This window comes from Glandiceps talaboti, chromosome 5, assembly GCF_964340395.1.
Source record: "Glandiceps talaboti chromosome 5, keGlaTala1.1, whole genome shotgun sequence".
Classification (NCBI taxonomy): Eukaryota; Metazoa; Hemichordata; class Enteropneusta; family Spengelidae; genus Glandiceps; species Glandiceps talaboti.
The window spans coordinates 1,680,308-1,699,635 of NC_135553.1; the positions used below are offsets into that span (position 1 = coordinate 1,680,308).

At 35.8% G+C, this 19,328-nt stretch overlaps 1 protein-coding gene across 1 annotated transcript; it reads left to right on the forward strand.

The window, feature by feature from the left end:
• Positions 1-682: 682 nt before the first annotated feature.
• Positions 683-17,139, forward strand: LOC144435562 (serine/threonine-protein kinase SBK1-like). Its single transcript, XM_078124148.1, has 3 exons — positions 683-732; positions 4,352-4,731; positions 15,097-17,139. Exon 3 carries the CDS (start codon positions 15,503-15,505, stop codon positions 16,760-16,762), a length of 1,260 nt encoding a protein of 419 aa, XP_077980274.1. The 5' UTR covers positions 683-732; positions 4,352-4,731; positions 15,097-15,502; the 3' UTR covers positions 16,763-17,139.
• The last annotated feature ends 2,189 nt before the right edge of the window (positions 17,140-19,328 follow it).

Below are 19,328 nucleotides of genomic sequence, written 5' to 3' on the forward strand. Positions count from 1 at the left end.
AGTGCATTAATACACAGTATCTGTGGTCATAATCGCCTTCCATAAATAGTTGTCTCCCCTGACAACCGTTAACATACAATACCAAATCTGTCTGCTATAAGTCTGTGGAATTTTGGATTTTGTAAAAGTATGGGCGAAAAGAATGTTGTCACACTTTGTATTTGGATTTGATTAACCTTATAACCCGTACAGTAATAATCGACATCACAACAAATAACGGAGTTATTGAGCCTCAATTTGGTTAAATCATTGATTCAAGTACATATTAATAGTTGATTTAGTGCACTGTCCATAATTCTCGCACACTCGTTCATTGCACTAATGCAGGTAATATTTCATGTGTCTGAACTCAATACATTCAAAAGAAGCCGTGTATAGTGGAAATAGTGCACGTAACTCGCAGGTAACAGCGAGTAGAACGGCTAGTTCGAGCGGCTCCCCTGGTCTACGCAGGCGCAGTAGTGGACGGTTCACCTTGAGCTCACTTTATGTACATGTATGCACCACTGTGAGGATAACATAGCAGCGACGCGTGTCGGGTAACAACAGCAGTGCTCATACTGTATGCACACAGAGCAGACACATGAAGATCCTGTATTAAGTGTTGCAGGTATACGATGCTAATATTTTACTGAATATCAGTATCGAGACGTTTTGTTTACGACATCAAAACATTGCAACATGGTACACGAAATGGTGCACGGTGTGCATTATTTACACCGATGAGAACAGGTGAGTAACGAACGAAGCGTCACCTTACACGCAGTGTGCTCAATTCTATAATACTTTCCCGAGGAAGCTGAAATGAACGCTAATTGCTACTATTATCCTACATAACAGCATTGAGACACTTTGGAAATTTTGAAATTGTAGGACAGAAAACGTGCGATGTGAATGTATCATTGTATGAACAAATTTGTTTCCCATTCGTTTAACAATTGCCAACTATAAAGTAGACAAATATAGGACATGCGATAACACTGGTAGCTTATACTATTTATAAACCCACAATCAATAAAGCCTGTGTGTAAATGGGTTCGTGTAGTGAATGTTGTGACAAGAGAAACAGACACTTAACACCTGTAAAAGAAAGTAATGTTGTACCAGACAACCTAAACCACATACCTCGTATACGTACGTACGTATTCACCATAATAGAGGGTTACTAATACGGAACAACACACAAAGCTGACAGACTGTGAATTTATTGTAAGGATAGGTGTTGTTATTTGTATCATAGAATGCACGCAATAAAAGGCTGTCACCTACATCATTTATTTCTGGATGTAAACAATCCCTCCACTTACCCTCACCCCCGGCAAACACAGGTGTACCATCACATTCACATATAACTATATTCGCTATCGTAAACACGTCATGCCTGAGCCTTACAAAAAACTAATAATTTGATAATTAAGCCTTGCAGATGGTGTACAACTCGAAGTCACGCAGGTCCCATGGCGTTAATAGACAAGGTTTTAATTACATTTAAAACATAACGAATCCACAACAAAAATCTGTGACGTTCCTTGTAAACATAGAACCAAGTATTAAACGATGATGTCATTGGATTCACGATAATAATAATAAAAACTGTCATTAAAGATGAAACAATAGACACTGAAGAACGCTGTACAATTTGGTGTTAATATTCAACATTACAATGACGCCGACGGTTCACCAAAGGAATTAGTCATTGGTATTACCGAAACTAGATTTATATATCTACTACCTTCGCCAGAGGCGTAGGCAATCTCATTTTACCTTGATAGCCATATTTTAATATCAAATTGAGTTTTGGGATGAATATTGGCAGCATTAGACTAGGAAACGTCGTAAATTATCAAACCAAATCTGATAGATAAGAGACAAGTAAATTGCTATATTCTAGTATGTATACACGAAATGCATTAAACACATTCAATGAAGATAATTGGCACTTATCAACTACTATATTATTCTGTGGTTTGTAATGCAATGATACCTTCATTGGAAAAATTCATTCGGATATTTAATGGCCACAAAATACAGGTAATATGACACAATTTGAATGCCATGAATACCATTAACGATTCAGTGTACAACTTTTATTACATTGTTACAGCATACACTAGCCCGATTGCTATCGATAATTGACTTTCTTTCCTCGCTAGGACATTCTGGATCATATCAAGATCACGATATGTATCAGACGTTTTTTTAATAACGAGTAGAACATTGTCAGTTCGATGGTGATGTACGTATTCCAGTGACAATATGCAAATTAGTGATCACGTATCTTTTGTCAGAACTGTAGTTGAATTGACTCGAGGAATTAAGATTTTTTTCATGTAATAATTAAAATGAATATGAAATGATGTGATGAACTGCCACTGTGCTTCTCATTATTTCTGTAGTCAATCACCTCTGACCTCATTGTTGGATTGTATATGTTATTATATAAAAGGCACCCTGTGTAGTCGCATGGGTAAAATACGGCAGTTCTAAATTACAATCTGCGGGCTGAAAATATATAGAAATAAGATTAAGAGAGAAATTGTATTCACAAATCAAATAGCCCAAGCTTATAGCAGTTACAACAAACTGAATGAGGTATTATTTTTTTAGAATAGCATTGAGACACAGCTTCTTGTATAGCTCTTGTTTTTATGTTGTTCTTCAATGATGACGTAATCATAAAAGATTTATCAACTGTTTCCATGGTTTCAGGAATAGACTATTCTACTAGTGTTAAATCATTCAAATAAAGCAACATTTTCTATTTATTGGGGGGGGGGGGGCGATTCGTTTTGATAGCTCGCATCTTCTTTTTTTTTTAAATGGCACAATAAAAAAAAATCATATATTCACACTTCACAACGGGAAGTGCGCAATGAATATTGGAATGTGCAATATTTTCAGTAGTGGCCAGTGAATCCATGACGGAACAAATAAATCGTCACATTGTGAACGTTGAAAACAAATACTTAAACTTGCTAAGCTCAGCTCAATGACATTGTAAAGTGTGTGTTATGTGTCACTGAAACATCAGAATGTGGTCAGAACACCGAGTGTATTGAGTGGTTATTGAATTTGAAGATATGCGAAACTTAGATGTTAGAAGGAGGTAGTCTCGGTTACTGAGCCTCTTTGCGCAAACTCAGAAGAGATTAGCAGACACTCGACAGACTAATGGTTGAGCATGCGCAAAAATACTGAGAAACAGTCAACCGCAGGACGCGTACGCATCATCCAGAGCTAGATAGGATGGACAAGGGTGGTATCTTCGTAAAATTTAAATAGTATCATTCTAAAATATCAATGGTTTTACAGATATCCAGATTTATTTTGGACCCACAAATAATTCAATACGTGAATTATTTTATTTTTGTTTACTAATTGTCAACCAAGTTTGTGTCTGAGAGTTAATTTTGCATTTTTGGCATTTTTCTGAAAAGTAGTAAACAATGGTATAGCGATATCGTCATGGCAACTGTTATCCTAGCTATGAAAATAACGAAATACAGTCACGACATCCTAGCATACATAGCACCAAGCAAATGATGCACATACTATAGCAATCACCACAGTTTAAACATAACTGTTAAAGCGTTTTGATTCAAGTCAACATCCTATACAACTATCTATATCTCTTAAATAAGTTCACGCATATGATGAACTGATGAACCGAATCAGGTTTCACCTTGAACATGGCATTAATCACAATCAGAACTGATATTTCTGGCACGACACTGCCAAATAACAAGTTGATGGTGCGTCTTGGACGGTGCCGTAAAAGAGGGTGTGGTTTACGACGATGGAACATGTACAACATATGAAATAATCTGCATACCCTAAATATCTCACCCGTTCAGAACTATTTAAAGACCACAGTGGAAATATGTCAGTCTTTTCACTATGTGCAGACGGGCATAGTCTTTCTTCAGGGATTATAACATATGCCAAGCGGCAGTAAATGTTTTTGAATATATTACGGAATAAGATAGCGATGACTCACGTTGATATATGTATTACAGTCAGTGTATCGACAACCGTATGTCGTGTTGCTACAGAGAAACAATAGAGTCATGGACCGTAAAACGAATAGAATGTATATCTAGATATGTAGCACGTTTTATGATCATATTAAAATATAGCGCTTTGCTCTAAGCGTATACTAGACAGAGTTTCTTTGCTTTGGCATTAATTTTACATTTCCTAGATATCCGGTAGATCTATTAATTCGCCGTCGATGTGACTGATTTGTCATTAGTGACGTCACTGAAATAGATGTAGCTTGATATGTTCTGCCGCATCAGATCATGCCTGACTCTATGTATGTGCATACATTGTCTGCATTCGTTTCCCGTAGCTGTAGCCGTTCTGTGCGTGGTATGTAGACACCACTTTGATCCGCTATGATGAAACAGATGCAGATGGGTAATCCTATTGGAATGGATGCTGCCATGAGTCAGTAATGTGCTAGGATGCTTACATCGTGTGATGTCATACATTATTTCCAACACGCATAGCTAGTAGGGACACATATTGTGTTCATCTGCAATTTACAAAGGCCTGACCGGACATCATAGTGACCCGGATGTCAACATTCCACTACATCTATTTATTGAGAACGTGTGTGATATTGGCTCTCTCGTGATTAATGTGACGGGTTTGTTTTTGGTGAATGTCATCATCGGACTGACATACAAAAACTCAAATGACGTCTGATGTGAAAACAGAAATCATCCGGTAAGTGTTGGTTATGTGAGATTCAACAAACCGACATATTCCGTCAGCTGCTCTAAAAACCTACGGTCGACGTATCAAATATACATTATAGACATTGGTATTCGTCTCGCTAACATTTCTTTGTCGCATAAAATGTGGTCAAATTATAACACTTGTTTCAAACACATTTCTACAGATTATTTGTATTTATGGTATATGTATAGATCAATATATCAGCTCCATAGATTACTAGTATTATGTAACTGTAGTTTTTTTATATACACACGTGTATATGTATATATATATATATATATATATATATATATATATATATATATATATATATATATAATATATATAGTGTCTTATGTGTGTATGTATACAAGTATACAAGAATTGTTGTAAATACAAGAATTGTAAATGTCTTCACTGGGTGGGGGAGGTGCGCTCAATGCATGCTGAGTGTATAACAGTATTTGACATTCGCTATAGATTTATTTATTTGCTTATTGATTGATTGATTGACTGATTCATTCATTCATTCATTCATTCATTCATTCATTCATTCATTCATTCATTCATTCATTCATTCATGTATGCAGTCAATAAGTCAGTCAGTCAGTCAGTGAATCAGTCAGTCAGTCAGTCAGTCAGTCAGTCAGTTCATTTAACTTCTCGCAAATGTGTACTACTTTCTTATTGGTTCGTGCTTGTATTTGTGTATACTAGTAGATGTTTTCCCTCAAAGAGGGAAACTGGTAACACTATCGTCTGACTCATTTGTAGCGTCTCTACAACACTGTGAGTCCGATGCCCTTGAAGTGAGTTGATTGAACGACGCAATTATTGACTAAGAGTGAAACAGACTTGAGGCTACTCCAAGTAATTAATATGCTTGTTGTAGCACTAGTAGTAATTACCTTCACACGTATTTTGATTGCAGCCTTGCCACACGATCACAGAGCGTCACAACAATTTGGGATTCAGCGTTATGCCCTATTTACGTCGTTTTTGTATCAAATAATGACGTCACATTTTACGTTCTAAGATTCCTATACCATTTCTTCAAACAAGTTCAGACGATTAATCCCAACATTGAAATCTATTTATAAACATCATACACTCTTTTCTGCTCATTATAAGATTAAAGTCGTCAGTGTGTGTCTCTCTTGTCAATACACTGATAGATGCAATAATAATCAATTCAATATTGTAATTCCGAGCTTAGAAGCTTAGCTGATCCTCAGAGACAGGTATTCCATCTACCACAGGCACAAATTATATGACTTCGGCGATCTTGAAATTTCCTTTCATATCAGAAAAATATCCTAGTAAAGTCACATTTATATACTTTGTGGCAGTGTTTATTACCAGGGGGAAACTTAAATCGATATGAGTAAATAGACTGGATTTTCTGTTCGGTAACAACAAAGATCAACAAATATACAGTGGCAATGTATTCATCTCAGACTTCTTTATCGTCTGACGTCATGGTCTTTCGTAATTAATTTTTTATGTTTTATATAACAGTTTATAACGTGTGCATGATAACTACAAATTTCCAATAAATTATATAAACATTTAAATCAGTAAACCTAAAATAGAGCGTAGTCTAACCCGACAAACAAATATCTTATAATATTGCTACATTTTAAAGTCTAGCCCGACAAATATTTTGCTAATATTGCTACATTTCAAAGTGTGGCCTGACAAATATCTTACTAATATTGCTACATTTCAAAGTGTGGCCTGACAAATATCTTACTAATATTGCTACATTTCAAAGTGTGGCCTGACAAATATCTTGCTAATATTGCTACATTTCAAAGTGTGGCCTGACAAATATCTTACTAATATTGCTACATTTCATAGTGTGGCCTGATAAATATCTTTTGTTACTAATATTGGTACATTTCATAGTGTGTCCTGACAAATATCTTACTGATACATTTCATAGTGTTGCCCGACAAACAAATATCTTACTAATATTGGTACATTTCATAGTGTGGCTTGACAACTAATATTGGTACATTTCATAGTGTGGCTTGACAACTAATATTGCTACATTTCATAGTGTGGCTTGACAACTAATATTGCTACATTTCATAGTGTGTCCTGACAAATATCTTAATGATACATTTCATAGTGTAGCCTGACAAATATCTTACTAATATTGCTACATTTCATTGTGTATCCTGACAAATATCTTAATGATACATTTCATAGTGTGGCCTGACAAATATCTTATTAATATAATTCCTACGTTTCATTGTCTGGCTGCACATATCGTCTTAGTAACATTGCTACATTTTTGTGTGTATATGATACTAGTATCTTAGCAGATTGTTACACTGTTACACTGTAGGTGATGTGTTCTCATTAGGGTATGCTTGTTTTTAATGTCTGAATATTCGTAAAGTATATATTGTGACATTCTAAACAGTTTAGCAATAGAAAAAGTGCAGCAATGTTGGTAAATATTTTGTCAAGCTAGACAATAAAATATCGAACCGGACAATGAAATGTAGCGATATTGGTAAAATTTCGGTCTAGCTAGATCTTGAAATACAAATTTATAGCCATATAAGATGTCTGTCTAGCTAGATCTTTAAATATAAATGTATAGCCATATAAGATTTCTGTCTAGCTAGATCTTGAAATAAATGTATATCCATATAAGATTTCCGTCTATATAGATCTTGAAATATAGCTATATAAGATTTCTGTTGCGCAAAACGACTTTCTGTTTCTGGTTTACTGGACGCAATCGTAGTAAGAAGAAAAGACACAGATAATAATTGACTTTGACTGGTACAATTGACTAACGTCTTTTCCAGACTATCGTGTTCAAATTGCTTACTATTTAAAAGTATACCACATTTGCAGATCTCATCTAATCCCATAGTCACGTCAGCCACCGACCACCACACGTTCCCAATTTCTTTTTTAATTTACTCAACCTCGAAAACCCTCAGAGGCAACACCACACAGTGACGGTATTAGAACCTGACAAGCATTGCATTGATTATACAATCCATAGTGTGTTCTAGGAAGGAGATGATTTAAAGGTGCCACTAGTAAATGGTTTGGTTTATAATTCACATTACATTTGCAGTATTTGTCATGTTTTAGTGTTCTATACATTCAGGGTATACAGTACACACAATATGAATCAAGACTTGCATTTACTTTTAATTGCATTACCTACGGATGTAGGACTGTAAAGTGATATACTGGCTACTGATGCATCTGATCGTGCATTGTCTATGTGTCAAATCCAATCTTTCACCAAGGCATGATTATTCAAGGTTTGTACAAGAACTGTCTGTAGGTATTGGAGAAGCTGTCAAGTTTGTGTACAGTCAGTCAATCACTAGATATCCAATATTGTTGTATCTACATTTAGATTTCAGCTGAGATTTGAAATTTGACACTTTCAGTAATAGTGGCAACAACCCATACAATCAATGCTGCCAGATATTCTAGGTATTTTAGTCCATGAAACGTAATACAGATTAGGAAATACTATCCGGTCATGGTACAAAGTTCATGCTCTATTATAGAAATTCACGGACTACATCAATTTATCTCCATCTCATATATACTTGTGCCAAAATTAGGGCGAATAAATTTAATGTGTCCATTTTCATTTCACTGCTTCAAATGTAGCGTAGCGTAGATTAAGTAATTTTTTGCTGAATTGAAGTACAAAAAAATGTAAATGACGAGAACATATATAGGTCTATGAACAACTTAGTTGAATGTCTCCGATGCCGATATGGATTGCTGAGTAACTGTATAAAATTTGTTTTGACAAGTATTGTGAAGTAATCTATCAATTGCATAGTCTGAAAGGCAACCGTTAACTCGTTGCTGTGTCTTGTCAAAGTCTTCTTGACCTTGACCTGCCTTCTATATTGATATAAGAATGACTTCATTTAGACTAATAGTACAACTCAGGTGCTGTCAATAGCTAACAATACATCTGTCATGTCATTTCGTCGACATCTCCTTTACAAATAGACTTTTCTTTTTCTTCAGTCAAAAGAAAAAAAACATTGCAATCAACCGACTGCTCAATTCAATAGTTTAAAGTCTAACTTCCCCTCTGTCTCTGCCCTCACTTTCTACCTCTGTCCGTGTATCTGTGTCTCCGTCTGTTTGTTCCGTCTGTTTGTTTGTCTGTCTGTCTGTCTGTCTGTCTGTCTGTCTGTCTGTCTGTCTGTCTGTCTGTCTGTCTGTCTGTCTGTCTGTCTGTCCGTCTCTGTCTGTCTGTCTGCCTGTCTGTCTGTCTGTCTGTCTGTCTGTCTGTCTGTCTGTCTGTCTGTCTCTCACTCACCCTCTCTAGCTCTTGGGTACTTTACATAGCAAAACACAGTTTTCGTACAGTATTAGGGACATATTGATTCCACTGTGATCGATATGGACTGATAGCCTCTAGTTTCTCATTAGCCAAATCATGCCATGGGCAATTCAGTCAATTTCTCAAAGGAAACGTTACAAAGTTGTTTCAAGTCTGCACGTCAAAAGAAACTTGATTACAGCGTCTGTTAGAGCATGCAAACATCAAACCCTAGTCGGTACTAACAGGGTCTGTCTGATCGCAACGGGGTGTAACAGTCCGCACACAAATGGAATACTGTGGCGATGATCTTGCAAGTTATATAACGATCACATTTCTTACGTCTGCGAAGTTGACTCTCTCACTAATACACGGTTACATTAATTTTGGTTTGGTGACGTCATTTGGTTAAAATAGGGAAAAAACTCCAACTAAGCTTTTTATTCTAAGTCTAAATACAGTTTTACAATAAGGAAGCCATCACCATCATCATTTGCAGCCCCCGGGGTGGTTCACTAAAGATGCAAGGCTACAAGGGGCGGGGGAAAGGGTCACTCGAAATATGAGGAGTGAAAGGAAATGATATATATCTATGTCTCTACATGTCTAAATGGTCTCTTACATGTCCTTATTTTAAAAAGTAAAGTTTTCAGTGTGGGATGGAACGCCCCCTCTCCCACACCCTCCCTACACCGTCATGGTAATGTTGCTCCCTCAAAATTAACATGAAGATTGGAGGTAAAAAAGTCCTCCTGTCTTGGTCACCCAGCATAGCTCAAAATGATATTTCTCCTTGCGTAGACCACATGGGGACATGCAGCTAAATTGCAGAGTACGTCATTATGGACTTTGAAGTTGAATGTCACTGCTACTCGAATGTACTATACATACATACATACATATATATATATATATATATATATATATATATATATATATATATATATATATATATATATATATATATATATATATATATATATATATATTACTATTGCGCTCTGCCACTGCGGTATAGAGCACTGTCTTGGCAGATTGAAACTCACCGAGTAATTATATATATATATATATATATACATATATATATATATATATATATATATATATATATATATATATATATATATATATATATATATATATATATATATATATATATGTTGAGGGTAGAAGAAAACCCGACTTGATTTTCTTCTACCCTCAACATATACTCCGCTCTGCGTGCAGACGTATCGAGCACTGTACTACGGACAAATCTTACCACTGACTTCCTATATATATATATATACTCGATATGTGTGTGTGTGTGGGGGGGGGGGGGTACTCACATTTCTCAAGCCAGGCGGGGGGGGGGGTTACTCATTTCATTTAGTTTCTCACGGCCATTCATCCGACCCCGACTCCCCGCCCGTAAATAATGACTGCTGCCTAATTAAGTCTCTGACTTCACGGAATTCTCACAAAATTCCCTAGATGACAAATTTGTTTCAGTCTTATATTTATATCTTTTATAGGAGCAATACAATTGGGGTCAGTTGAGGTCGCAAGAAATTATGTGAAAAGGCGTGTCCGTTACTGACGTCATATCCTTATATTAGATGTAAACATTTCATTCTTAAATCGCGACTCTACTAACATCATAGTAAAATATTGATACCATTCGTATTGAAAGTTCACATTCAGTTAATGGCGAATAACAGTTCATAGTTTTATTGAATTCAAAATGGCAGTTTGAAATTACTTAGTAGCCAATGTAATTTTCTTACGAAACCAACAAAAAACAGCAACGGCCAAATAAAAACAACAGGAAGTTGTTGATTGTTGCGTTTATGAGAATGTTTTCAATTTGTACTTCAACAGTGCCAACACAATCCAATTATGTCTCTGTTCTCGCAGAAAAGAAATGAACACGTCACGTGCGTATTAAATGTACTTAATGTACTTTTACGTGGCGATATGGTAGGGCTGCAACATATGGGCACACTCTGTATTCGGATTACGTACACATGCATGTTGACATCAAATAGGCATATCAGTGCAGTTATTTATACACCAATAGTATGTAAACTATGTAAATTACTAGTATGTAGATTATGTAAATTATGTAAAATATGTAAATTATGTAAATTATGAACCATGTCGGTTTATACAGTTTTTGTTTCGAATCCCAGGATGTAATAACTAGTGACTAACGAGCTGATAGGTTATTAAAGGATAATGGCTTTATATTCATATAACTTAGTACTCAGTTATTCAGACGATTTGAATAATGTACACTATTTAAAGTCGTACAGACTTGTTTTTGAAGTAATGGTGCATATACACTGACGATCTGCGGTTATCGATACTCCAACCACCTTTTAACGTCTTTTCTCAACTACACTAAACAATACTAAAATGCTTACCTCTATACATTACACCTGTTGGCATAGCAACAAATAGCTTTCTGTGTTACAAATGCATCTGAATCATTGAAAAAAATTGATTATTTTATTGTTAGTTCATTACGTAGAATTTATTGCCCGATTACTACCAAATATGGAATATTGAACTGCAACCAGTATCCTCCAGTTCTTTTCTGTGTTATTTTATAACAACGACTACCAGCATCCACGACATGAAATGTATTTATATGATATATTTATATGATATCTTTGTCCTCGATATATGAATGACGTCATAGGCTAGAATTAGTCGTCCGTGGTACACATTGCTCTGACCTGTATGAATATCAATACTCAGAATGAAGGGAGTCACGTGACTAGCCTTCACAGACGAAAACAACATTAGAGTGGAAATATTTTATGGCAAATTCTCCAGTCATAGACTTTTCGTCAAATGGACTCACTATTTAGCAAGAAAAAATGAAAATGAAAAAACTAATGTCTAACAAAAGACGTAATGATCTGACTACTTTCATTACAACTGTTTCATGTTTTAATCACGTGATTGAGGTGTAGAGCTGAGTACTTGGTTTTGCACTATTCTACAATATATTAGTTATTTGTTTGTTTCGAAGACACAGGCATTACAACGCTGTCACGTGACAAGTTGTATAAAAGCGTCCTTTACAAGTGTATGTTTTCATTACTGATTAGGGTCACTAGTCCGAAACGTTTTTGACTGACTGACTTGACTGTCAGACAGACAGTATTTATTCAACAATTTCTTCAGGTAATTAATGACTCGGCAGAATTTATAGGTTTTAAATCAGTTTTGTTGAAGAGTAGAGAATGTTATTAATTATATCATAATTGTTAAGTAACAGGTCAGTTAGAAGCACGTGACCAATTGCGGCCAAGCTGTTTCAGATTTTGTTTGCAATGTACAGTCTGTCAATGGTTGACTGATATGTCAATGTACAGTTTAATGTCAATGGTTGCCTGATATGTCAATGCACAGTCTGTCAATGGCTGACTGATATGTCTTGATTTGATTTGATTTGATTTATTTCAGCACAATAAAATAAACATTCAGTATACAGTTATACAGAAAACAGTTACAACAGACAAAATAAACGTTATTGTGCTGGGATAACACAGAAAAGTTAAAAACTGTGGTCCCACATAGAACAGACAAACTCAACTTTACCAAAATACAGATTAAACTCACAAGAGACAAAACAACAATCAGTAAAAAAGGAAGTCATCCATGTCAATGTACAGTCTGTCAATGGTTGCCTGATATGTCAATGTACAGTCTGATGTCAATGTACAGCCTGTCAATGAGTGACTGATATGTCAATGCTACCGTAGCCGATGACGACAAATCGGTCTTCTAATTCAAGTGTCGGTCTTCTAGTTCAAAAAACCGGTCTTCTAATTCAAGTGTCGGTCTTCTAATTCAAGTGTCGGTCTTCTAATTCAAAAATCGGTCTTCTAACTCAAGTGTCGGTCTTCTAGTTCAGGTGTCGGTCTTCTAACTCAAGTGTCGGTGTATGTGTGTATGCATGTATATATGTATGTATGCATGTATGTATGTATGTATGTATGTATGTATGTATGTATGTATGTATGTATGTATGTATGTATGTATGTATGTATGTATGTATGTATGTATGTATGTGTGTGTGTGTGTGTGTGTGTGTGTGTGTGTATGTATGTATGTATGTATGTATGTATGTATGTATGCATGTATGTATGCATGTATATATGTATGTATGCATGTGTGCATGTGTGCATGTGTGCATGTATGCATGTATGTATGTATGTATGTATGTATGTATGTATGTATGTATGTATGTGTATTATGTCCTCGTGAGCGTGCGTGCATGAAATGTGGGTGGTAACCTTTGACAAAATAATGGCAAAATAATGTTTGAGTTAAACAGTTAACTGAAAAACGGAAAATGACAAAAACGTGATTAAAAGCATTCATAAAAAACTGAATTGTGAATTGTTATTAGTACGACTGTACTTTAGACACGTTCAGTTTATAACTCCATTTACTCACGATAAGTTTGAATGGTACTGTGTAACACAAGGTGACAAATAACCATATAACGAAAGGTTACTGGCGCCAAGCTTTTAATTCTAGTCTCCATGACAACAACTCGATGTGCATTTACTCTTATATCAATCGTACGTCGTTAAAAGTATACGTAGATGTGGTCGAAGACATTGATTTGAAAAGATAACGAGAACTAGCCGTATGTACTGATGCTTGATTACTTAGGGATACGGTGGGGGCGTGAGTCATCGGACTTGATGACCTTTTAATATTGCAAAAGCATTAGATATTTGAGGTAACCTTCAGTGCAGGTTGAATAATGTGGAGACCCGTATTTCTTTTTCAGAACTGTATATTGCTCAGCATGACTCAAGAAGAAAAGTAATTACATCGTTGACATCACCTTGCTGATATGTATATTAGTGAACCTTTGAAGACAGGTGATTTGTTGTATATTACAGTGCGTTACGTTACTCTCAAGATAGGGTGCAGTCAAATCGAGAACGGCTGACCCTTAGATTTGCGTACTTTATCAGTTTTATCGTTTTAGCAATGTGTCACCAAACTGCGATCACATCAGTGTTGTTTATCAAACAGAGCATATGGAAACATATGCCTCATCGATGTAAAATATTAAGTTCCCTTCTTTACAAAATATTTGTAGGGTTATTTTATGTTTAAAACAGGTCCAGTGCCAATCATTTCCTTGACAAATTAGATTATGGTATTATTATTATTATTATTATTATTATTATTATTATTATTATTATTATTATTATTATTATTATTATTATTATTATTATTATTATTATTATTATTAATCTTCAGCAATCTCCTGCACATCTCAGGGCAATTTCTAATTTCAGACAGGTATTAGATATATTATGCGAATACATTTGTGCAAGGATTTTGAGTCATTGTCATTGATTCGTAGTTACTGGAAATCAGTGGCGATGTGATTTCAACTTAAAAGTCGATGTCTCTTTAGATTTGATGAACTATCCAGCAACCAGGCGTTCGTTCTCGTTATCGCCAATGACGTAAATGTAAGGGCAATGCAAAACGAATTGTGGGAATTGTCATAAACTCGAATTGTGTATATTGTCATAAAATTCAACAATCTTACTTGTGAATTTTTATATATTATGAACTCAATAAAATTATCTTATTCTCAGTTTATTAATACATGGAGATTGTCTTTGAACATTTGACTATAATAAAATTGTATGCTTATGAATACGTGGACATCGCCTTTAGTGTAAGTAGTACCTGCTATGAATACGTGGACATCGCCTTTAGTGTAAGTAGTACTTGCTATGAATGCACTGACAGCTGTTAATCTTGCAGTCAAGTGTACGAAGTGTGTGATGTTTAAGAAGGTTATAGAGTACCTAATTAAGGGTGTGGCCTCGCTCCACATTTAATATTTAATGTTGCTGTCTAAAAGGGAATTAATATCGTTCCTGCACTCTAACTGGTTTCCTACACTAACTCCAAATTCAACACTTTATAACTTAAAATCATTATTTTACTATGAGTATCAAGAACTGTTAGCTTTACTTTCATTTTATACGTTTGTCTTTTTTCTCTTGTAGGTTGTTATAATTGTATATTGGACTGACATATAACAGAGCACAGTAACTGGTGTTATCATATTATTGTCGGTGACTACTGGTGGACGCTATCTATAGCCTTCAAGTTCAACCATTTTCAAGAGGATCGTCTCACCTTATGAAATGTCCGTATTCATTTAAACCGATGTGTTATACAGTGCTCTGTTATACAGGCGACACTTATAAAGAACAATTCTGAATTATATTCTTTCTAAGAAAGAACGCAGAACGCCAATTCTTGATACGTGTTAAGCCGATGAATAGACACATTAGTGACGAATGTAAAGCCGGAGCAAAGGGTTGTCTTTGTTCTGCATCAAATGGATAGAAGCAAATGTGAAATATATTCATCAACACCAACAGCCAATTAAGTTTGACGAGCAGATAAATGAGAAACATGAACTATGCGTCGTGCAAACTATCTGATCACGTGTGTGATAAAATGCTAACTTTAATTCAAGTTGATGAGTACTACGAAACTGTCAAAGAGTTGGGACGAGGTACATATGGTCGAGTTGATCTAGCTATATATAAAGAAACGGGGCTGGAAGTAGCACTAAAGCACATGCCAAAGAAGTCCACGAAGTTTAAAGATTTCCAGCGTGAATTTACATTGGGACATTGTTTATCAGTACATCCTAATATCATTAACTCTTATGACGTTGCTTTTGAAACTGCCACTACGTACACATTTGCTCAGGAATATGCTCCATACGGTGATCTATTTGAATCCATACCACCCCAGAAAGGTCTTCCTGAAGACGTGGCTAAACAATGCATACAGCAGATTGCTTCGGCTATTGACTTTATCCATGGTAAGAACATTGTGCACAGAGATATCAAACCCGAAAACGTCTTGCTTTTTAGACAAGACTGTTCCAATGTCAAACTAATGGACTTTGGCATGACGAGACGGACAGGAACACATGTAAGGAAAATTAGTGGTAGTATACCATATACTCCACCGGAAATTTGCGAAGCAGTTAAAAACGAAGGATTTTATGTGGAATGCAGCCAAGACGTGTGGGCATTTGGTGTTCTCTTGTTCTGTATATTGACTGGCAACTTTCCATGGGAAACTGCTGTTACTGACGATCCCTACTTCTTAGAATACTCACAATGGCAAAAGCGTAAAACTAACACCGTTCCTACGCAGTGGAGAAAATTTACTCCCCGACTTATGCGAGTGTTCAGGAAAATCTTAGACATCAAACCAGAAAAGCGATGCTCTGCCAGAGAAATTTATAAATATCTTTCTGACGATTGGATACAAAGGGAAATGGAACCACTTCCTCAGCAAGACACGTTTCGACGTTATAGTAAGTCCATGGATGAATTGAGTGTGCTGTTAGAAGCACATGGTGTTAACACCGCAGCTGATCCCAAGGGTAGAGAAAAAATGACAAGTGAATGGGTGTTATCGACCATGGAAACAAACAATAAACGCGGTGCTGAAAACATTGTAGCCATCGGGACACCACCTGAATATCGTCATCAGTATAGGCCTGCTTTGGCCGAGCTAGACGATAAGAAAGATAGTCTTCCGAGTGAAATGGAAAGAACTGGCCAACCAAATGATGGACATCGATTCGCTAGGAAAATACTATCTAAACTAAGACGATCTAAAGAAATCATATCTCCATCTTGACGTTCTTCGAAGTTATAATTACAGGACCTGTGTTCCACACATTTACTGCCATGTTTAACCATAGTATTGAAATTCTTGGGATGAGCAAGGAATATCTTAACCTTGGCAACAAATTCGAAACTTGTTTTTCTTTGCTACTCGGATGCAGGTGATTAGGGAAATCTTATTACATTTCTTGATCGGCCATTTGAGTATGAACACTGGACAGATGGCATTGGCGTTACCATGTCAACCACATACATCCCACGATGTCCTTGAATTTGCCAAGTTTATATAGTAAAGTCGGTGACTATGTTGTTAGTAAATGTTTACAAGTTAATAAAGCAAAAAATCCAAACTTATCTTGAAATTCTTCATTTATAGTTACTGTACTGATTCTTCTACACTGATATCGTAACCATAGTAACACCTGTGATGTCACTAGATTCCCGTTACTTTCACCAATAATTCATGAAGTGATGTCACCCTCAACATCAATTATAGTTACATTGACTATCTTTGGGGAATACGCTGCTCAAATATTGATAAGATGTAAAGTGCTTTGTCAACTTTGCCTATCTGCACGATTCCTCATACGCTTCTCCACTTTGAAAGACAACTAAATATATATTATGGGAAATTTATGTCAAGTATGTGACCATTTAGATAATTTACATTTCAATGAAAAATACGTTTAAAGTCTCTCTCGCAGACTCATTTACACCTCTTTCCAAAACTAACCAAACACACCATATATAATTTCAATCTCAATCAAACTGTGGATCTAAATAAACGCCTATTCCCAACTGTAGACAAGAAATACATTGGTATTCAATCAGTATGGCGATAATTTCAATTCAAGGTCGACGTATCTTATATCTTGGATTCTACTGACTTTATATCAATTAAGTCAATTTATGTTCATCTATCCTGATATTATTGAAGTATTAAAGTAACCTCTAAATTCTTCATAATGAATCTATTTTGTGATTGCATAAACATCTACTACTAAAACAATCACAATACTGTTGCGGTGGGTATTCATGCATAATGGATGACAGCAATTGACATATCTTCATGACTAAACACAAACACGCACATACACATACATGCGCGCACAGACAGACAGACGGACGTACAGACAGACAGACGGACAGACAGACAGACAGACAGACAGACAGACACACACACGCGCGCGCGCATACATACATACATACATACATACATACATACATACATACATACATACATACATACATACATACATACATACATACATACATACATACATACATACGTATGTACATACACACAAACACACACACACACACACACACACACAAGTATGATCTTGTTAAGTGAGTATGACTAGACTGATCGTTGTATAGATCCTCATCAAACGAACGAATGGTTGTACCAACCTCAACCTGCCTATCTCAGGTAGTTAGGGCTTAAGCAATTAAATAGGAGAAAGTCAAAGGGCGTAGACACTTCACAGTTGTGACTGTGTCGTAATTCGTATTCAAAGGCAATTCATAATCTTTGGTTGCTTTCCGTAATGAATTTATAACAAATTGAATTTAGATTGCAACAATCTCAGTGCGTTCCGATTTGGTCCAATACTGATGACAGTGATTGTCGGCTAAATGTTCAAAGTATATTGGAACAGTAATACTAGACATTTTTAATTTTGATCAATTTCATTAGCGAAGTCATTTCCGTTGACTGCAAACTGATATCTGTCAATGGAGAATATAAAATCATCAGTACAAAAAATCATCAGTACAAATCCACGGAATTTATAACAGGCACGATGTAATCACATGGGATTATTATTATGACATTCTTACGGTAAACTGAGGATTGTTGGGAGGTTTATACTATTTCCGTGAACAACGACAACCCTACTTTTGCTGCAGACTTTGCAATTGTAGTTTCTATGGGCGTATACGTAGTCATAGTTATAATAAACTATCTATCATTAATTAATTAATACTATGAGATCTAGTACGACCTATAGCCAGCCTTGTTCTGAGCCCAACACCCAGAGTTTACAATTGCTATATAATCTATTCGTTATTATCATGTTACGTTTGTCAGGGGCGCGTCAAGATTTTGAATCGCTAATTCCCTAAACACCTAAACATAAAACAATTATCACAAACATCCGTGGTTAACTGGGACATTTCTTCCTGATTTTGAATACTCATTTCCCAAGGCATCCATTTGCGATATTTACTTTGGTCTTGCATTCATCACCTGTACAGTTGCCGTAGGCGTTGTCATGGTCACTATCGGAATTTTTATCACAGTCGAGAGCGCATTTTACATTACACACTCATCTCATTGGTGCTACCTATAAAAGCCCATTTTTGTAGTTTCTATGTGCGTGTTTAGTATCGTGATTTTCAACACTCATATTATATCTGTAAACATAACCCCCCCCCCCTCCCATATAACCCCTTATTTATGCAGTTGACATAGGCGTGGTGATGATTGTCAGAGGTTTTAAATACCATTTCACCGAGACATTTATACCGTGTTTTAATTTGATTTCATTTGTTTTGTTTTAAACCTACCCAGTCAT